General features: G+C 44.8%; 1 protein-coding gene across 2 annotated transcripts in view; it reads right to left on the reverse strand.

The window, feature by feature from the left end:
- Nucleotides 1–219: 219 nt before the first annotated feature.
- The window catches only part of SORL1 (sortilin related receptor 1), a 98,416-nt gene continuing 76,441 nt past the window's right edge, over nt 220–22,194 (reverse strand). For both annotated transcript variants that reach the window (XM_019509976.1, XM_019509969.1), the window contains exons 31-48: nt 20,623–20,778; nt 19,666–19,815; nt 18,725–18,853; nt 16,912–17,038; nt 16,138–16,307; nt 15,146–15,258; nt 13,906–14,010; nt 12,889–12,961; nt 11,658–11,740; nt 10,502–10,598; nt 9,243–9,427; nt 8,695–8,814; nt 8,428–8,592; nt 7,695–7,869; nt 6,632–6,738; nt 5,032–5,224; nt 4,466–4,678; nt 220–2,351 (exon numbers count right to left, since the gene is read on the reverse strand). In XM_019509976.1, coding sequence (XP_019365521.1) covers nt 2,284–2,351; nt 4,466–4,678; nt 5,032–5,224; nt 6,632–6,738; nt 7,695–7,869; nt 8,428–8,592; nt 8,695–8,814; nt 9,243–9,427; nt 10,502–10,598; nt 11,658–11,740; nt 12,889–12,961; nt 13,906–14,010; nt 15,146–15,258; nt 16,138–16,307; nt 16,912–17,038; nt 18,725–18,853; nt 19,666–19,815; nt 20,623–20,778 — 2,429 coding nt within the window. In that variant the 3' untranslated portion in view covers nt 220–2,283. The remainder of the gene's footprint in view (nt 2,352–4,465; nt 4,679–5,031; nt 5,225–6,631; nt 6,739–7,694; nt 7,870–8,427; nt 8,593–8,694; nt 8,815–9,242; nt 9,428–10,501; nt 10,599–11,657; nt 11,741–12,888; nt 12,962–13,905; nt 14,011–15,145; nt 15,259–16,137; nt 16,308–16,911; nt 17,039–18,724; nt 18,854–19,665; nt 19,816–20,622; nt 20,779–22,194) is intronic.

Below are 22,194 nucleotides of genomic sequence, written 5' to 3' on the forward strand. Positions count from 1 at the left end.
TCTAATGTAAACCCTGAATGATTCAATATGATAGCATGCTGTGCTGGTGTTACTCACAATGTACTTCAGAACAACATCTGGCGCTCTAGCCGAGTAAACAAGGAAGCCGCAACTTCCCAAGCTTAAATAAAGCATCGGTAGTCGAATCCAAATTAATTTTGGCCACCGATTTAGAAAAACATTAAATCAATTTATCATTGGCTACGGACAGTGATAATGATTAGTTAAAATATACATTTTGTATTTCTCTAGCACATGGAAGCATACAGAACTTGTACATATTTTACATATTTCCTGTATTTGAAATTAAAGAGGTCCATTGCCTATCAAAATATGGTTGGCCCTTTCTGCTCTCACTCCATCTGTAGGAAGACTGCAATTATATTTTAAAATTACACAACAAAGATACTTTTGGTTTAATCAAATGAAATACATCATGACAAGACAATGCATTGAATTGTACTGCGTACAGTGGCTAGGTTTTGCATATACAGAATATGTATCGACGTGACCCATGAGCATTCACTTGGGGTGGCAAGTAGTTTGACGTGGTGGGGAGATTCATGCTCTACTGTCACAAGAAGGCTAGGCAACGATACCATACATTTCTAGAGGCTAAATGTGAGCTTTGTAACTGGCAGCTACTGTAGGCATACTACGAGATGGTGAGTACTCTGCGTGTGTATATATATGTGTGTGTTACTTCTTAACTGAAGTTACAGCCACAGCTCCTTTCAGATAATAGGAAGGAATAAAGAATCCTGTTGCAAATGCAAATAATTTTGGATTTTCAGATGCGTAAGGCGTTTTACGACTGCGGAACATCTACTTCTCGGCACTTACTCTGCATTTACCCTGAGGTTTTTCCTGGGCCACTCATCAATACATTAGTGTCTTGGAGGGTATATGTTTTGTCTCATTGAGTTTGTGTTTTAAAAATATTACTGGCCATTTTTTTTTCCAGTTATGTTATTGACAGGCATTAGAAAACTATTTAATGAGAAAAATCCGGCAAAACAATGCAGGGTACAATTAACAACTTCACTATTGCGCGTAACCCCAAAGCATCTAGGACAATGCTGGTGATTTACAGAACATTGCAGACTGTAGTAACATCAAGTGTGGAGGTAAGGGAAAAACACTGAAAACCTGGGTGCGTACATATGCATACCTAAATCCCTATTTCGTGCCAGATCTCTAAACTCTTCATACAAGTAACTTTACTCATGTGAGTAGCACAGTGGCTGCCAACATACTCTGTGTGTGTGTGTGTGTGCGCGCGTGCATGCGTGTGTGTGTGTGTGTGTGCAAAGTCACTCACATGCATAAGCATTGGCACAATGTGGCCCTGAATCTCTTAAATAAGACCTTGACTCAGGTGCATCATTAGGTATGTGTTTATAGTTAGGCACATATTGAGTCTGGGTTAAAAAGTGGCCTGATTTTCAAAGTCAGCAGGAGCTGGGGGTCCTGAGCATCTCTGAAAATCAGGTACATTTGCTTCATAGATCTGCATTCCCCAGTTCAGGAAAGCACTGAAGCACTGGCTTACGTCCTGCTAAAGTAATTAGGATTTAAATCCATGCTTAAAGTTAATTTCGTACTTAAGAGCTATCCTGAAAAGGGGCCCGAATGTCAAAATAATGACCCCAAATTGTTTAATAATGGAAAAATATTAAAAAGTAAAATAACATTTGTTTTATTTGCTTTATGGCAACAACAATGAATCTGATGATGAAAAACTACTGCCTTGCAAGATAAAGTGGCACATGTTCTACACAATAATGTGTACAATGTCTGACGACTCTGAAAATCTGAGCTAACGCAGATTTCCCAATAAATTAACAAAACAAAATACTTCCATATAAAACAAAGTCCAAACGATTTTTAAAGTAAAAGTAAAACCTTCAGGGACTATATTACTTATCTCTCTCTATATATAATCTCCTGAATTTTTTTAAATAAATTTATTATTGTCTTAGAAAAATAAAAAGAGTAGCCAATTTCATCAACAGAAAATATCTCACAGACTTGAAAGCATGCCCAGCAAGCATAGCCTTGTAAGACTAAATTAATGTTAAATCAAAGCAATCTGTTACTAAATTAACCTGGTTTTTGCAGTTCACAGTTGATTACTACAAAGTGGTTTTTTTTTATTTTTCTTTTTTTGGCCCATATAAAAATAACGTATTGCAACTCAAAGTGCATTTGTAAAATAAACAATTGACTATTTTTATCAAATGAAATATTTACACCATTTGGTTTACAGTCAAGAAATGAGCTTCACGCAATGACCATGGGGACGTCGTCTGAAAATCCAGTTATCATCGGCGCTTCGTCATCCTCGTCACCTAGAAAGCAAACACAATGCTCTGTCATATGGCTCTAGTAGTTCTACAGAGCTTATGTCTGCAAAGAAACGTTAGCTCCTCCAGGCTGTGGGCAAATATACTTTTTCACCCCTTTAAGAGGCTAAGGGCAGCTGTCACTTGGGAGCATGCATCGGCTGTAACAATCCATCTCTGCAGGTTCTCGCAGTGATACAAGTTAGTTAAATTGCTACAACTCTAACCCTGAATGACACTGGGCACATTTACATGAGATGCTAAATGCGCAGTAGACTAATTCTACCATGCATTACCGCATCACAGAGAAAGCCACGCTATTGCGCTAATGCGCGTTAGAAGTAGTTTACTGCACATTACAGTCACTTAAAAGGTGTGTGCCAGTGCACTGCACAGTAGTGCCTGTTACTGCGCATTTAGTTAGAACCTGTTATTACAGGTACTAAACTTAATGGGCAGTAACCACAGCACATTAATGCACATGTAGATGTGCCCACTGGGTCAAAGTTGCAACAGTTTTGCTACACTAAAGGAGTGTACAGACATAATAACTATACTGTAACAGTTTATGACCCCATTATTTGAAATTGATACTATTGTCTTCATCCCTAGTTTGACCTCCTGCATATGGTAAAAATGTAGTGGAAAACACAGGCATTATTACTTTCATACTAAGCAGGGACTCGGTATTCAAGCAGATTCCCTCTCCCCTAACTACCTGATATGGTAGTTTGCTTCAGTCTAGGCAAGAAGAAATCACTAGGGTAACAATATTGACAAAAAGCATTTTTTGAGGGTCAGCAACACTGGAAAACAAGTCAACAGACTTAAATCAAACAAGGTAAGTCCATGGCAGCTTTCAACTTAAAGGATCCCCCAAACTCGATACAGAAAAGTATGTTCCTGTTCCAGCTGCTCTTTATGTCAATTCAAGTTATTCCAGAAGTTGGAAATGACCCCACATACCCAGAAGGTAATAATAAATTTGTCTTGCAAATACAGAAATGGCTGAGGTAGCTATGGAACAGGAATGGAAAAAAAAGCAATTTTGGGTGAGGATGGTAAAATAAGCCTGAATCCTTACAGTAAATCCTCCAAGGGTTAATAATAGCAAAAGATTAAAACCCAACACAGTGGTTGTGTGTACACATGCGCTTAACTGTAGAGTAGACTAATTAGCTGCAGTTTAAGTGTCATCGTCTATACGCGTGACACTGTTATGCTCCAGTAAACTAACTGATGCCTCGGTAAGATAGTCCTCTCCCTGGCAGTACTATCTTACGGTGGGGGTAATTAACTGCAATTAAATGCACCTGTAGAGACTGACCGTAAGCGTAAATTGGCTATGATCATCCCAGCCAGCAGGGAGCCAGACTCCTGTCTGCCGCCTAGCCATGCAGCTCTGCACTCTCAGCACCCTTGTCCGCAGACAGCCCCTCTGCTGCCTGATGCCACCACCTGGAGTCCTGGGCGGACCCCATGTGCCTCCAACCCTGGTGTAAACTGCTCTGCTCCAGCTCAAATTGCTGCTGTCCCAGGTGCACATGTAGACAATGCACCCAGGTATAGTTTACTCCGGCTCAAACTACTCCAGACTTTATTGCTTCAAATGAATTGCATGTGTAGATGCACCCAGTAAGATGCATGGAGTTCTGACTTTGTCTGACCCAGACAGATGAAGGGGCTGATTTTTTAAGGATTGGAACCCAAGTTTCCCTGCCTGCAGAGGCAGATAAGAAGATATGGATATGTACTGGTGCAGCATACAGTTCTCTTGTTTGCTGCTGTGTATGGGATGGCATGGGCTAGAGCATGGCCAAGGCAGCACAGTCAGTAGGGTTTGCTCACATACTGTTTAGTTTACACCTTGCAGATACAGGCTCTGAGAACAGAGCCAAAGATAGTTGGGAAATGAGCCTCAGATCACGTTGCTGTGGCCAAAGGAAATTGCGCGTCATTTGGAGGAAAGTCTGCTCATTACAACTGAAAAGTGATCAGGAACTGCAGTCATTTCTACCACTTGCAAACACAGGTCCCATTACATACAATGACCTTCAATGGTTTCAGGTCCTCAAAGCTACAGTGAAATTCAGGCTTAGGGAACCAATTGCTTTACATACCTAAATCATCACCTGATGAGAATATAGCTGAGCCGAGACGAGAGCTGTAGTGGCTATTCGCAAAGGCAGTGAAACTGTTCTGAAGCCTTCTGTGTCTCATGTATAATACAACAAACCCTATTCCCATGGTCACAAGCAACAGGAATAAGATTGGGACCACAATGGCAGCTACGTCCGTGGATTTTCCCATCTGGGATGCTGCGTGGTCTTCACCTATAAGGAGAGGAAAAAACTGCCAACTGCAACAGCTGCTTTACAGTGTTCACTACCTATAGTGAACATAATCCTACCTATTCATAGTCCTAAAGAGCCACTGGTGGAATAAATAAATATAAATATGCACAATCACCACTTCATTCAAGTCTTGGCTATTGTGTGATGATTTCTTTTAGATGACTACTGGTAGGATGCAAACACTGATTTCATTAGCGGTATTATATTTGATTGAATTCCTCCCCCACCTGAGCTTCCAGTAAACAAATTTATCTTTTAGCAATGGAGCACAAGCTGTTTTTTGCTGCTTGGCTTAAAGAAGAGGAGGGGAAAAAAGCAAGCTAGTGCCTTACCAGTTTCTAGTTCATCATAAAGAAGTGTAGCAGGCTCCCCACACATCTGTCCACTGTAAAGACATCTGGCCTGAACTGTGAATGAATAGTTATGGCCAAGCTTCAGGTTGGAAATTTTGAAGAAGTTCTCTGTGGTGTTCCCCAGATAAGCTGTGATATTCATTGCGCTGTCAAACATGTGAATCTCATAACCCTGAGATTTTAAAAAAGAAGTCACGCAAATTATTCTGTTCCTCCACTGAGATCAAACTGCAGGTCAAGGTTTGCTACTTCTGACACTCTTAAACTTGCTAATGAATTTAATTCTGCTGAACAGTGTTGGGTTTTGACAAGCTTGCTTCAGACAACCCTGACCTGTAAAGACAGTCAGGAGTTGAAGGGAGACTCCAGTCTCCAGGAACCACTCAGACCTCAGCATCACAAGAGACTGTCAAAAACAGTCCGATTATGAGACTGGTTTTGTGACACAGACCCACCAACAATGTGATGGAGAACATGAATTCATTCCTCAGTACAATTAGTCTGTAGTAATAGCAATTATGAGCTGCAACAGATATGGTGACCCACATGTGAAAGGCTTTGCATCCTATCCCCAACCCCCTGATACACTTAAGTACCCCAGGAGGCCGATGTTTTCCCAAAGGAAAGATATCCTTCTCTCAAAAGCTGACAGACTGGGACTCACAACTGTAGGGAGCCTATACACGTGCAGGGAGGCTGCTCCGATGTGCCGTAATTACAGTGCATTGGAGCAGACTTGATTAATTGAGTCTGCTGGAGTGTAGTAATTACTGCACTCCAGCAGATTCCAGCATCACATGTATCAGTGTCTGCAAACTGAAAAATGATGGTAAGGGTGCTTTAACTAAAGCTCATTTGAGGAGCTCTAAATTAAAGTGCCCTTGCCGCCATTTTGCAGTGCGGGGATGCTGATACACGTGATGCTCTGAACGCTTTAATTAGCGATGCGCTCAGCCACTTTAATTAATGCACCTTCTCCCCCTTCCTGGAGCACACGTATCAACATCTCTAGTGACCAAACCTGGCAGCAATTTAGTAAAGCTAATGGCCCGCAAAAGGAAGAGCATGTACATGGCACGGAGTGCATGAACACCTTAATGTACTGCTGAAGAGAAGTCTCCTAGGAAAAGGCTGCTCCATTCCAGGTGTTCCTGCAAAAATACCTGATGGACAGGAGGCAAGGATCACAAAGGGACAGAAACAGTCTCCGACAAGCAATCTAGGGTTCATAAGAGAGACCCTAAGGATGACTCTCTTGCTTGGGCTTGCTAGGGTGGGAATCAGCATGGTGAGCTGAGTCTTCCCTCTCTTCTTAATACTGAAGGGATTAACTTTAGTTTCTTGTGGTTCCAGCTAGCCTCTCTATCTCTTAGAAACAAAGGAGCAAGACCAGGCTGGGAAACACAGTCCCCAAGGACAGCTTTGTTGTATTCTTACTGTGGAGTACAGCATACTGGGAAACACGGGAGACGTCCCGCACGTGTATAGACATGCACACTGGGACACACCTGTCAGTGTGCTGTGTTCTCAAGTCCTCTTTATCAAACCAAAAGACAAACAAGCTTTGTGCGTGACTTACCCGGCTTTCATTAAAATTACTTTCTTTTAAGGCTAAACTCTTCCAAAAAAGCAGAATGTGGTCATTCTCAGTTATAATTTTTAGGGCATCTGGTGCAGACAGAGGAACTGTAAATGTGAGGGAAATGGCAGACGCATTAATTTTTAACAGTGATGATAGTCCTTCCATTTAGAAACTGCAGTAAACAAGATCTCTACAGAACCACAAGTGTCAGGCAGGGTCCCATGATACACTGGGATGCCTTAAGATCCTTTCAAAGGAGCTGCAGGGTATCATACAATGTTAGCACTGCTAGGTGTGCCAATATAATTCAAATGATAAACCCAGAGATTTCAGAGGAACCCACAGAGGTACCAACGTTGCGACTTATGGTCAAGGCCGCATCCCCACAAGCGCGCAGGTGGAGCCGCAAACCCATCTGTGGCACCACAAACCTCACATGCACACATTTGTTGCACTACTAATCAGCAGCACAGTGGGTTTTTTGACACCAGGAGATTCCAGTCAAAAAAAAACCAACGTGGCACGAAAAAGCAGGGTGGTGCACGTGGCTGCAGCATGCGCCACTCAAAAGCGGAGCCACGCTCCAGGTGCCGGCCAGCCTCCACGCATGTGGTTCGCTGCCACTGCAGCTCCAGGAAGCCCCCAGGACTCCAGATCAGGCTGCTGGGGCCAGCCCTGGTGCTGGTCCCAGCCTCCCCTACCCCACCCAAGGGAATTTGCCGGGAGCCAGAGTGTGCATACAGAGATGTTGCCTGGGGACAAGCAGCAGTGCACAAATACGTGCCGTTGCTATTTGTCCCCTGGGAAATGCATGTTCCCACTCGTGGGGATGTGTCCTCTGAGTCCTTTGTAACAGAAAAACTGCTCTCTCATTTTTCTGTAGTCAAAAAACAAGTGAAAACTAAGAGCTGGCATTTTATAACAGGTGCCTTGAATCTTTTTCTTTTTAAACTTGAGAACCAGTAGATTAAGTGTGTCCATGAAAGGTGTAAGATACCCTCTAGTGGGCAGTCATGCAAGGACTTGCTAGGATACTTAAATGTTAATGCTCTTTCCCTACCTGTGTTAATTTTCATGCTGGATTCTTTGCTCATGTTTCCGAGTTGAATGATTATGTGATATTTTCCTCCAGGTTCTAGCTTTTTAATGGTGTATTCCACTGTGCTGTTACGGGTTTTCACTTTGTAGACTTTATCCATTTTTCTTACTAAATCCTTTACTGCAACAGCATATAACTGCAGAGGGGAAGGAAAGTTGCATACAAAGTGAATGGTGAAAGTTCCCCCTTCATAAACAGATGCCAGGTTGTACGTCATAATTGTGGCAAAATGCAAATTTAATAAAGTCTACTGTGGGCTTGGACCAATGCCCCAAAACACTATTTACTGAGGCAGCCAATGTGGTATCTGGAGGATAAGAGGAAACAAAGAAAATTATGTCTGCACTGTGTGGGATAATTCAACATATAATATCGTTTTCTGCCAGGTAGTCACATTTAATGGAAAGTCCCAGATGTTCAAGGTCGTCTTGAAACTTTTGTATTAAAAGTGCAGGGTTTTCTTTTGAGCTGAACTCACATAGTGCAACTGCACTGAATTTGGTGGACTTAATTCTGATTTTACACCATTGCAAGTGAGATCAAAATCAGGCCCACTCTGATGTTCAGGGCTCTCCATTAGCTAATGTCAGCTAATAAACTTGTATTTTGTAGAGCACATTTTGCCACTGAAGGCACTTCATGGCTTGAACAACCAGTTGTCCATGAGCATAAGCCGCGTGCATGAAGCTATTACCATATCCTGGTCCGGTGAATCGTAGGGTGACTCCCATTTAATGACAGCAAATGTCTTTCCAGTGAGCACAGAATGGAGATGCCGAGGAGGAAGCCTGTTGTCAGGTATCATCTTCACCACAATGTAGTCAGAAGGTGGCCCTTGGTAAGGCGATATCACACGGACCTTAAAAAGAAGACAGGCCAATTAAAGCCATTTCCTCAGATTTCTATGACCTGCTAGTGCTAGCTGTACAGGAGGAAGAGAAAATATATGTAAAGCCCTTACCAGAAACAGGTACTGCTCATCCCTGTTCACAATCATGGTGATGTTATATGCAGTAGTGGTAGTGTTGTGAGGGTTTCTGTACAGCTCTAGGAAAGATGTAGCATAGAAAACACCATATACCTGTGGAAGAGAAGAACAGCCATATGACATCTTACCTACCATGTGACACGCACGTTATGATTAAATCCTGGGTCATACATTATTGTCAAGGACAGAAGAGCTAAAAACTGCCCGGTCTCTCAGGACCCCTCAGCTGAGACTGTCATGACCGTGTGTCACACAATATGGGATTTTCTTTGCGGTGTATGGGCCTAGAGGGGAGTAAACCTAGCAACAAGTGGCTGCATGGTTTGATATGCATCCTTCTTTTGTAGGGCCCATGCCAATAACTGCAAAAAATTCCAAGGTCACTCTTATTTTCCTAGCACTTGATGGAAATGCAACTGCAGTCAAAAACTTTGTCCTAATATTTTCTGGCCTGAGGTTCCAGGGGTACATCTGAGACGAAGCATGGGTCACACGAGAGAGAGGAATGAACAGGGCCTCACCACGTTCTTTGGTCCTGTCCAGTTACATTCCACCGCCGTCTGATTGATGGCTCTGGCTTTGAGGCTTGGAGGTGCGGGTCTCGTACCGCTGGTCACAACATGTGCAAAAGACAAAGGACTGTCACCCAGTTCGGTCTTGGCCCAAGCAGAAATTTCATACGGTGTGTGAGCTGTCAAATTAGCCACTGAACAAAAAGAAAGATTTGAGCCACTTGATTAGGTGAATTATTGAAACCACGGGGCAACAGCAAATTGTTCTGGTAGACGGTTACTTCCGTGACACAGACACGCACTTATCTGGCTTGTCTTCTCATTAATTTGGTGGGGTTTTTTAAAAACGATTCACCTGGGGGACATATTATGAATCTGCTGCTTTATTTTGACGCCTTCCTCAATCTTGACTTGGAAATAACAATGATTTCTCCTAGCTAAGAGAGGACAGAATTAATAATCGATCAGATTAATGCGGCCATGTTGGATTTTAGCCCAAGTCATGCTTGACTTGTTGCTGAATAGGTGTTGAATTTCTAAGGTGCAGACTATCCACTGCAAGGCTGCTCAGAGAGGATGAAGTGCCATAAATACCACTTCAAGGCAAAATGTTCCACTCAAGCCAGGCACGCTAGGGTGCCAGGCATCTATCTTACCTAAATTGTGTCTGCAAATACGCAGGGAGGGCAGCACTGCACCTGCTTTGCTTATAACTGGCAATCACACTAACAGATACTAATGGTTGAACATCTAGTCCTTTATCCTGTATTTTACATAGCACCTGTTTCTTCGTTTCCTTTTTAGGATATAGTCTGCTCCACCCAGAGTCCATGGAGTGACTCTGCTGTACATGGGGGTAAGGCTAAATGGAGGCCAGCTACAGAGTCTGGGCAGATTTTGGCATATCTGTAGATGTATCTTCCTCCCGTGGTAAGGCAGTGTGTCCCCTGAGCAATGTTGGGCATGGGGGCTCCTGACAACAACACTCCAGCGGCCAAAGCCCTGTGTGAGAAGGAAAGGACTATTTTTCCCAATGCAGCCATGACACTGAAGTCTTTATGGCCAGGGGAATAATCACTGTTTATCTAGGGTTTTCACAGGGAACATGAATCTGCAGTCCAGTCCTGCAATGACCTGCCCACACAATGAACCCTACTTGCATGAGTACCCTACCTAGATTAAGAACTACTGAAATGCCAATCTATACCAATGACCATCTCCCCATCAGGATGTCTTCAGAACAAGAGTTTTACAGCTGAAAGTTTTACCTTTTTGCGCTGACTTTTCTCCCTCTATGAACAAAGTCCTTTTTTCCTGCCTGTGGGTATCAAATGTCCAGAAGATGTTCACAACATAACCAGTCACCTACCAAGCAGCAAAAGCACATAGGATGCATGAGTTCTCTGTTCAGCTGTCTCCTCACACAGTACAAGATGGATGGTACACCTTCATACTGGATCCATACACAGTACACCTTCATACTGGATCTCCCATCACAAGTGGAGGAACTGGGGCAGTCTATGTCATAAATTTCATAGCTGTTAGGGGCTGGAAGGGACCTCACGAGATCATCGGGTCCAGCCCCCTGCCCAAAGGGCAGGAAGGCAGCAGGGGTCAAAGGATCCCAGCAAGATAGGCATCCAAGTGTTTCTGGAAAGTCTCCAGCGTAGGTGCTTGCACCTACTCTGGTGCAAGCACCTTGCACGTTTGGGGGCTGGACTCAATGATCCTTATGTCCAACCTATCTGCTCTTTCTGCTCACCATCTCCATGCCTCTGCACCCCTAGAGCTTAAACACCTGTACCCGTACAGGACTTGTAATAAGGAGATGTCTGGAAACCCTACTTTTGAAAAAAGTCTGAATATTTTAATGCTGAGGACAGGGGGGACGCTATCTTTTGTTAGTTCTTGCTTTGCTGGCTTGTTGCCTTTTAGGATCCAGAGATACGTAACAAACCTCTACGGCACACGTGCTGGTTAGGACCTGTATGAAAACTGAACCCTGCTTTTTCCCAGACCCTGTCGGAGATTCTGAAGAAGAAACCAGTATCAGACCGGCAACCCTGCTTCCACATTAGCTCCTAGTGTCAAGGCATTTATCAATATGAAAATTACAGGGCATGCACTGTGCTACCAGCCCTCTGTGTTTGCCCTGGGGTCTCTGAACCCTTTCATTACATGGTAAATACCAGACAGAGCTAGGGTAATTAGTTATTGACTATTAAACCTTTCTTAAAAAAACCCAACCCCCTGATGACTGTATTCTTACTTTCTAAATGGGTGATTTGCTTATGTCAAAGCTGGGATTCTCGTGTGGCTAAACACCACTGAGTGGCATACTTCGTCGTGCAATAAATGTCTGTTATGCCAACAATTTATCAGTCAGATCTAACTCTGGTTCTAGCCACAAGGTTAACACCTTACCTTAGTTTTCGTGTCCATTTTCAGGGTGAAACTAATAGAGTCTTCACTGTAACTCTCAATATGGATGGTAGGTGGTGGAATAACTGAAGAGAATAAACAGATGTTAATTCAAGGTCAAAACCCTAAAAGACAATTGCATTTCTATGGCACTAAAAAAAGCAGATTGTTATAGTTGTTATCCTGAAGGTCTTCTACCAAGGATTTCTTCCACATAGAAAGAAACCTGCGCCGTAGACCACAATATTGACTTCAATCTCTGAAATCACTGAGATGAGTGCTCTTTTACAGTCAATACTTTAGGGTGGGACTAATACTTTAGAATAAAAGGTGAAGAGAGGATGCTGAGTTGAGAGTGGGTCAGAGCAGAATTTATTGGAAAATCCTGCAAAAAAGTTTCAATTTTTTCCTCCCTCTGCCTTCCAACCCCTTCCAATGATTAGCTACCGGTCGCTCTTCATATTATCAGAGTTGTTACACATTTTCAGTAGCCTGCTCTTTTTCCCCCGTTTTTCTTGTGTTGCTGAAAGTGGATTTAAAGCCAAAAATCAATGCCAATCACTGAAAGGGACACCGTCAGCACATTTAGGATTGACGTGTAAGTTTTTTTTGAAAAAGAAATCCCGATTTATATAGAAACTCATAATAAAAATGATTCCAAGGTTTTATTTAAAAAAATTTCAGGGCAAACTGTTTTTGGGGGGTTTTTTGGTTGCATTTAAACATGACTCTGGTATCTGTAATCTAACCGTTGTGGTATCAGGTGACTGCACTGGAACCTTAGTAAAACTGATTAGACGTTTTTCGCAGTCCCGACTACATGAAATACAAAGCTAACAGAAGCCAGGGCAGTGAAAAATAAATTAGATTTTCAAAGTTCTTCCAGGCTGAGAAATGGAAGGTGATAATAGTAGCACAACAATAGGATTTGGATTTCTACAGTTAGATTTTCAATTTGACAGTCTCTTTTTTTTTTAACTTGTAAGTTGTACAGCACCTGTCCTGCATTTATAAATGGCACAGCAGAGCCAATACAAATGTTAAAAATCCTAACGGGGGGGGGGGGGGAAAAAAAAAAAAAAAAAAAAAAAAAAAAAAAAAAAAAAAAAAAATAAAAACCCCCAGGGGGGGGGGGGGGGGGAGAAAATCAGATGATTATTCATGCTTGTTTACTTGGTTCTTTTTTCTATGTTGCCCACGCTCATTCAAACTGAAACACATAAAAATGGTTTACCTTTGCCTTTTGTCGTGGTTATGGATTTGGAATCACTCCAGTTTCCTACTCCCCGACTAGTTACCGCAGCAACCTTTTTGCAAATTAGAGGGTTAGTTAATATGAACAAATGCACACTGTTTTGCTTCCAAGTCCATTTCTCTTCAGTTCCACCCTCTCAATAACTCTGCTCGAAAACTCGTACTCCATTTTCATTGTAAAATTTTGACAAAGTGGCTTAATTACTCGGTAATAAAAGGGTTGTGAGCAAAGATAAAGCACAGCTACTTGGAGTTAATTCGGGTGATCTAAGGAGGTGCAGATGTATCACCTGCACCTCCTTAGATTACCCTGAGGACAAGGTCTTTATAAAAAAGCTTCTCAAGTGAAGGGGTTTCTGAATAATTCTGCCCTGATATAAAGAACCACAATTGCCATGAAGTCCATTGGTGCAATGAATTTGGAAACCGTCTTGCATAAAGAAAGGCAAGTGCATACATCAGAATGCACACTCGCTTTTCTACCCGAAAGGGATTGTACAAACCAGCGTAAAAGTAGTATGGATTCACGGAGGCTGTATTGTGACATCCGCTTTAACACTGAATCCCTACTGATATCAGTGATTGAGCTAAGCAATGTGGAAAATCGGCAGGTCAGGACCGCACCTTCCCCAGTGTTTTCTCATGCAAATCCCCATCCCATTAATTTAGCCTTTAACATTATACCCCATCCAATGACTTCCCTTCGCACATCCGCCCCGTTTCTTTCCCCAGTGACACAATTAGGACTACATTTGTAGCTGACCCAGACCTTGCCCAATCACAGTGACTTCAGAATTAGGCCATTAGTGATGACTTTTAAAAAATACAGGCTTGACTCCTTCCATTGACACTGGCAGAGTCAGTAATTGTGCTGGTCTTAGACTCATGCCAGGTTGAGCTGGCACGTTGTTAGTCAGGTAACTATGCGGTTCTCAGATCACCCGTTAAAGAAAACTTCTTAAGACTTTATCAGGGTAAGGCTTTGAAAAATACTCACTCTAAAGGTATACAGTGCGTTGAGCTGCAGGTCCTTGATCTCAGTATAGTTCCTACTGGCTCGAAGTGAAGACCACTCCTTGGAGCCACTTCTGCTGTATTCCACCTAATAATGTGAAAAGAAGAGATCAGAGCTTCATAATGAGCAATGTAATTGGGCTGTGTGCTGGACGGACATTCCTGCGATAGGGTAGTACAGGCCATCACAACTGAGAGAAGGGTCACAACTGAAGGGGTCTGAAAAGTTAGGCTTAGGCAGCCCATTTCTAACTGGAACCACACAACTTCCCCCAACACAGCTGGTCTAAATTGAGAGACATGGTAAAATACCCTTCTAGTATGCATCTGCACCTTGCCTACGGACAAATGCGTAGGCCACACACAAGTGTCTGAAAGGTCCTCTGCTACACACACCCTGTGGATCACAGGGTAAGATCTGGCCCTTCCTGATAATCCCTTAATGGATGATATCATTGGTTAAGTAAAGCAAGTGAAACTTTGACACAAATTACTAAAGCAGCGGTGCTCTACCTTCTAGAGCCAAGGCTTCCCTCATTAGATTCAAGGCCCCCCTTGGAAAATGCCAGCTCTTAGCTTTCACTCATTTCTTGACTATGGGAAAAGAAAAGAGCTATTCTTCTGCTGCAAAGAACTCAGAAAGACCCCAGCAGGGCAGAAGGTTTTTAACACTATCAATTTTTATTTGAAATCTTGGGGTTTATCTGGTGAACCTTGTATGCTCACTAGAGACTATTAACACTGCATGGGACCCTGAGGCACCCCTGAAAGGATCTCAAGACACCCTGGTTGAGAATCAGCGCGCTGAAGAAATCATACAAGTTTCACCCAACCAGCCCTGGCAAGTGTAGAGGACTGTCAAGAATCCAGCAAGATTTACAATTTGGGTTTATCACAGCCTATAACAGGAGAGTGGGCCAGGTTAAAGCGACTCAGTTTTGTGAATCAGGTGTCTTTTTCTGAAATTTATTTTTGTCATGTGTCTAAGGAGCGAAACAGAAACCTTCCTGTCTTCTCATCACTCTCAGAAGCAAAGGCTTACGGCATCCCTAAATCTGAATGGGTATTTCAGTGATTGTATGGTACAGAGGTGATATCATTAACTCCCAGTGCCAGGCACTGTCACATTACTTCTCCCTGAGAGAGGAACCCTTTCCTTTAATCTGCCTGCACAGCTCCCACTCAACACGTGGGTCAAGGACAAGGTGTTGAACAATACTCACAATGTATTCTCGTATCAGGCCATGGGCATTCACAGGTGGAGTCCAGTGGCTGCTCACTGTGCCTTCGACCTCTTTGTTTAGGGAGAGCTGAAGATTGAAAGGGGCATCGGGTACTGGCAAAGAAACAAATAGGTTAGGGATGCACAGGCCACAGGAGTCAGCATGTCAGGACCATAATGGCAGAGCCATAAGCAAGACCTTGGCTATGAGTAAGTTCCCCTACTAGGGGAAATGAACAGGGCCTGGATGTGTCCTGTGTCCTATCCCTCCCTTAGAAATATTGCACCCAACAAGAGACATTTTGACTTCAATGAAAGTTTTCCTCCTGACTGTAAAGAAACCAACATCATTTATTTTGCCCCATCTCCCCAGCCCAGGCCTCCACCCTCAGCAAAATTTCAAATACTGGATTCCCTACACATGGCTCCAACAAGCCCGCAACCTCCGAAGAGTAGTACAAATGGCGAATTTCCCAGTGACCCCTATTACTTTTTGGTTAGAGGCACAACCGCGGATGAGGGGACAGATCCTTGGCTCAAAAGAGCTATCCAAATTAACTCCCACTGATGCTGCATCCCTTAGGTCTACCGCAAAAGGTCATGGGCTGCTATTCAGAAAATGCACCTCCATCTTTTAAACTGGGGGGTGGCCAAGCTGCAGCACAGGTGCTACAGGGGCCAACACAGGCAGCCTGTGCGGCACGCAGCCGATCAGGGAGGGGACAGGCAGCGCAGTGGCAGACAGGGCAGGGAGCAGAGAGCAAAGCAGTAAATTGGGCAGGGAGCACTGGGAAGGAAGCAGGAAGCAAAGCAGCAGATCAGACAGGGAACGGGGATCAGAGAGGCACTTGAGAAGGGCCTGGGGCTACTTTGTGGGATGCTTGCCAAAAGGGCTGACTTCCACTGTTATCCTTTAAGAATCACGTGCTGGGGTTACTTGATTAACAATCTGCAAACCTAGGGAGTCCAAGGTGAACAAGTAAGGCTGCTTACATCCTTCTGGTGTGCGCAGAGTAATGAAGTCATTAGTGTTGTAGATTTTGGTGAGACAGTGGACCTGAACTTTCACCTGGTACGTGCAATCCGGCTTGAGGACTTTTAAGATGCTGTTTGTTTTGTTGCTGTGAGTTTCTAAAATTTTCCAAATACTTTCACCAACCATCCTGTGTAGGAGATTAAAACCACTTAGTCTGGAAGCAGTTTGGTAACAAGAGGTTTTAACTTGTCTCAGGAGTGCGAATCATCAGACTACGCTTTTAGAGACTGCTTGCTTTTCTTCTTCGTTGTTAAAGGGACACCATCAACTTGAAAGTTAAGCAAGTTACACATAGCTGACGGATTTACAACAGCCACTTAAATCAATTTTTATTCCAGCTGCTCTCCCCTAACTTGACTCTTTTTCTCTCCTTCTAATTGTTTCCCACACAAAGAAAGACCCAAAGGATTGTTTCCCACACAAAGAAATCAATCAGAAAAAGAAGCTGATTACATAGGGAAAAAACCAGTAAAACCACCTGTATGCAAAAGTGCTGTCAAATGCATGCTGAAAAAAAATAACAGCAAAACAGTTTACTATCAATCTCCTCCACTTATAGTCATCTGGGGGCTGGGTTTTCATGCAGAAACTAGATTTTTTAGGTTGAAATGAATCCCCTTAGGGCCCTGATCCCATAAAAAGCCTAAGGCTTCTCCTAACTTTGACACGACACACAAAAACCCACACTGACAGTAAAGTTGTGTTTGGCAGAAATAACTTGTGCGCCTTACCTATAATAGACGTTATAGAGACAGGATGCGGAGGGCATTTTTTTAGGTCGAGCCCAGGTTAAAGTCACATCACCAGAGAAATCAGCAGTCCACTGGAGATTCTGGACTTTGTACACAATTGTGTCATCTAAGCAGACAACAAGGAGCGTTATTTTACTGGAGGGAAACCAATACAGTGCTTCACAAAGAGCAGTCAGCGCACGAGATGCTTTGAAGCATACGCTTAATCAGAGCTCCTGGATAATGCCCCATTTAAAATGACATTAGAAGAGTATCTCTGGTTTCCAAGTGGCCCCTCTCTGCAGCCTGACCTAAAGGAGTCACTATTTTGCTTGTGGAAGATGCTTACTTATGAATCTACACCCAAACTGTCAACTGTCAAGGTCCTCTTTTGCATGTTTTTTTCCTCCATATTGCCTAGTTCAGAGTGGGCAGGTAGAGGAAAAATAGTCCTGGAAGGACTGGAACAGAGAGATTGTGGCGATCTGGCTTCTAATGCCGACTGTCTGATCTGGAGTGACTGGGATGTCTGCTCATCCCGACTTTACCCTGCTGCGCAGAAGGGCAATCCGGTCTGTTCGTTGCACCAGGGTGCCTGGAATTGGAAGATAAGGTTTCTAATCTTGCCAAGTGATCCAGAGCAAGCCATTCCCCCTCCGCCCCCCTGTGCTTCCCTTTTGACATCTAAACGAGGCTCCATCAACTGTGAAGCATGTTGAGATGCTTGGCTGAAAGGTCCTGAAGGAGCGCAGTTATCAGTATACCTACCCAGTAGTTAGTAGATCTCCCTGCCCCTACTCGTCGGACCAGTGTGTGCTAATACACCCTCCCCTATCTCTGCTGGCCAGCTGGTTCTCCTCTGTCTCTTCACATGTAGTTTGTCCTGCTCCATCTACACCCCTCCATGCACTGTCTTCCTTCAACTCCGGATCACTGCTTTGCTGACAGACCTCTCCCCTCCTCCAGTCTGAGCCTGGAGCTGTGGACACGAGCAGCGCTCCCCAGGCTCTGCTTAGCCAACTGGCTTCATTTCTCCATTTATTAAGAAAACCAAACAGAAGGCACTGAGCTGGTCCTGCTTAAATTTCCTAATCAGCTGAAAATTAAACCAAATGAGCCTGCCGGTCCAAAGGGGAAGCGCTGAAACTCCCAGAGGCAGTGCTGGCTGGGAGGAGAAAGCTGTGGCTTCTCTTAGGCATTCAGCCTAGCTCGGGTCCCGGCAGCACCATGCCCCCCCCCCCCGGAGTCTGGGCTGCTTCTCAGAATCAATATTTAATTAAAGAACTAAAAACTGATTGATGCTCAATACCCCAAGCGGTTCAAATTTTAAAATGGCTGAATCTCACGGCTGGGAGGAGACGGTGATTGATCGTTACTGTTATCTACCCAGAACGGACCGGGGCTGGGTTCCTCGCCAATCAAAGTGTGGCGTGTCTGACTCTGCAGGGCTAACGAAGGAGGGCATGGGAGGAATGAGCAAGTGGGGAGCATGGAGCTCAGGTCAGGGCCAATAGTCTCAGGGTCATGCTTGCAGAGGAGGATGCAGCTTGCAAAACTGCACCTGCCCATTACCCATGTAAATCAGGTGACTTCCCTCCTGACTGCCTCAGTATTACTTTTGTAGGTGTGCAATTGCTATAGCAGTAGATGTTCTCTGAAACAGGAAGGGAGATGGTCTGTACACTCGTGACTCAAGAAGGACGGACTTTGGTTCGTTGTGAATGGAAGGACAAGAACCCATGAGACAGTCTCTGTATTACAACGCAGCCCAAGCTACGACCAACGTAAGAAGCCCTGTGACGGAGCCACCTACCAGTGCAGTTTTTCTCGTCACTGCTATCCGGGCAGTCGAGAAATCCATCACACTGTTCTGTAGTCATGAGGCAGGCCTCCCCATCTTCACATCGATAGCCATCAGGGCATGACAATGTACTGGGTGTAGCTGAAGGAAGCAAAAACACTGCATGACTCAAAGAGAGTTTCTTTCTTCCTTGAATGTGTTCTCTGGTGCTGCTAACCAGCAACCATGTTCAAATGCAGAGGTGACTGCATTACATTAATGGGTCCCTGAATAGACTTTGCCATTATCATTCATGACTACTCCATCACTACAGCCCACTGAGATCATTTGAGATGAAAGCTGCTGCAGTATATCGGTATGAGACTGTTATCGCTGATGATGCTGGGAATCAAGCTGGTTCAGAAAGGCTCAATGTTACGTTTGGAGATTAAGAACACACACAAGGATGCTTTAAAAAAAGCAAATGAGAGGTGATGACAGTTATTTGAGGCAGGGTTTCGCTTTCTGTTCCCTGGTGGTGCAGCACCTGAAAGCATGAGGTCCTGGTTCCTGATCAGCACTCCTCAGTGCTAAGGAACAATATTGGCTTTGCTTTATTTATTTATTTTTTCAATGCAAACATTAGGCATTTTAATATTCAGCTCTACGGGTGCAGAGAGTGGGTTGAATTTTCCAATTTGGGAAAACCAATCATCGTCTTGGCACCTGGAATGGGGCTCTATATGTCTATTACCACCTAGCCAGTATGGCCCCAATCCAGACGCTAGTTATATTATTACTTTCTTTCTCTAGTAGCACACTTGGCACATTACGCTTCATATTCCAGACACAGCCCCAGCAGGGCTCCCAGGGGCCTGAGACATTTTATGAGGCTCTTCCCGTTAAAGAAAGCCCGGCTGAAGGGAAAGCCCAGGGCGCGCCCCCCCCCCAGCACGCGGGGAACAAGCACTTACGACAATTCATCTCGTCCGTGCCATCCTGGCAGTCTCCCACACCATTGCATCGCTTCCAGTTTGGGATGCATTTCCTCAGCTGCTGGCACTCAAACTCGAATCGGCTGCACCGGCCCAGGAAGGTGCTGGAGGTCGCAGTGACATTGATTACTGGGTACCAGGAGGAACAGAAGAGTGGTTAAACTGCACAAGCCGGAGCAGAGCTCTTCCCTGGGCGATAGCACTGGCTGCCAGCTCGGTTCTCCGGGACCGAATAAGTTCAGATCCCCCTCTCCGCTAGATGGCAGCCTCTTCCTGCTTAAGAAGCATCAAACTCTCCAGCAGCTGGGAATAACCAGATCCCGCTTATCCATCTCCCCTCTTTCAGGAGGATGGTAAAATCAACCGACTTGCTACTGTAAACCCAAACTAGAAATGGGGAAACCAGCCCTGCCGGTCTCCAATGGGGCTAAGCTGTACAGCTGGGAAGGATGCGCCTGCGCTGCCTCTGAAGGCACAGCGCCAGCTCACGGAGATCCCCGAGTTAGCTTTAAGCTTGCAGCCTTGGGGACCAATTAACCGTGTAGCTGGAGCAGCACCATATGCAGCCAGGGCTGCAAGACCCAACTGGTACCCTGCGTAAATATTCAGGCAGCTGGGGGCTGCCATCTATGCTGCTGCTGGTCCTTGAATGAACCTGTCTCAGTCTACCTTGGGTATGTCTATGTAAGCCACTGTCACACCATGGACCGCAGTGGAGGGGTGTGACAGTCTACCTGGGACTGGGACTGAGGGGTGATTTTCCCACTAATTCCTGCAAGGCAGGGGCAGCAGCAAATTATGTAGAAATGGATGTGTTCTGTGTGAGCCATGAGAGCTGTTCCCTTTTACAGCAGCCCAATATCACATTTAATGGTATCTGCTCCCTGCAACAGCATTTATTGAAAAAAGAGGGGGTAAAGGAGGAGAAAGCCTTACATGAAGTGGGACAGGCTTCTTCATCAGAGCCATCTGGGCAGTCCCTGTATCCGTCACACACCCAGCTGTTCATGATGCAGGCCCCACTGTTACACCGGAAGTGATTAGGTGAACACGTCGTTGGGGCCGCCGTGGTAAAGGGCAGTATCTGCGAACCTAAAAATAAGCCCGTGAAAGCCAGCCTTACTGGCCACATCCTTGCACCTGACTGTGCTGAAAGGGCCTTTCCTGTTCCTCAAAGACTGATCGGGAAAGTCCCCGAGGTTTGATAGAAAGAGGGAAAACGGGGCAGTGCAAATCAACTGCTTGCTTCCAAACTGCAGGATGGTGACCTGCAGAGCCAGGCTGAAACATGCAGGGAAGCAGGAGGCAGAAGACAGCAACCCACATGATAGTACAAACCTATTCAAATTTGGACTGAAGCTTGTGACACTTCAGACAGATCAAGGCGCCAGGCAGCAGTGCCTGCTGAGAGTTTTGCATCCTTGGCCTAGCAGACAGCATGAAATTCAGCTGCTTCCCTGAGTCCTATCTAGATATTTCACTGGACTTGCTCCTATGCATCTTCTCCATCACGGCATAGAGACAAGTCCCTTTTTGGACCCTAGCACTATGAGCAAGGTATGCCTCTGGGTCAAGCATACAAGCCCTCTTCACATTTTAAGGCCATGGTCCTGCACATTAGATCTGTCTGGGAGGAGATCTGTGGTTCCTGCTGAAATCAAGGTGACCCCTTACTGGCACACAGGTCTGGCTAAGCAAATCCAACTGCAGGATTTGGGGCTAAGTAGCCAGATTAGCCCTGGTCCTTGTCTTGTGTGGCCACATCAAACTGGACCTACCTTACCTGAGTCACACGACTCAGTAGAGCCTCCTCCTCCTCCCAGCTGAAAGAGGAACAGGGAAAGCCTCTAGGGACTGCAGCCCACATGAGGCAGGGGAATTGCTTGCTGTTTAATTCACACTGTGCCCCGAGCCCAACAGCTCACATCAAAGCACAAGATCTAAATGGCTTCCTTTGTGCATGCCCATTTAAAAACCACTCGCTAAATGGCACGTAGCCTCCGAGGGCACGCACGCAGGGCTACAATACACAGGGAGGGCTGTTTGCAGTCAGCCAGGGTATACATTTCCAGCACCCCAGCCACTCCACATCAGGCCCTGCTTAGATGCATGCAGCACAGTCTCAGGGCAGGGCAGATTGCTCCACGTACAAAGCAGCGGACAGAGGCAAGGGGGAAGACGCTGAGGACAGCAGGCCGCACAGGGCAGGGCAATTGCTTTCTGTTCCACAGAGCCCAAGCCCTAAGCTCACTAGCTTGCACCAAAGGCATACAGCTTTCTCTAAACCCAGTCAGAAAACTATTTTGTGATGCTACGGCAGTAAATGGAGAGAGCTCCCTTACACAAAGTCGTTCTCAGATGATAGCAAAAGAGTCCATGGGAGGAGTTACTGCACTGTAAATTCACCCCCTCTCTTACAGGTCATTACTTTGTCCCTGTACAGACAAATCCCTAAACTGGCCTAAAAGTGCCCACACCAAGGAAGCTGAATCCGTTTAATTTAAGTGG

The sequence above is a fragment of the Gavialis gangeticus genome, unplaced genomic scaffold (assembly GCF_001723915.1).
Source record: "Gavialis gangeticus isolate Ggan-Ray unplaced genomic scaffold, GavGan_comp1, whole genome shotgun sequence".
In the NCBI taxonomy this organism is placed as follows: Eukaryota; Metazoa; Chordata; order Crocodylia; family Gavialidae; genus Gavialis; species Gavialis gangeticus.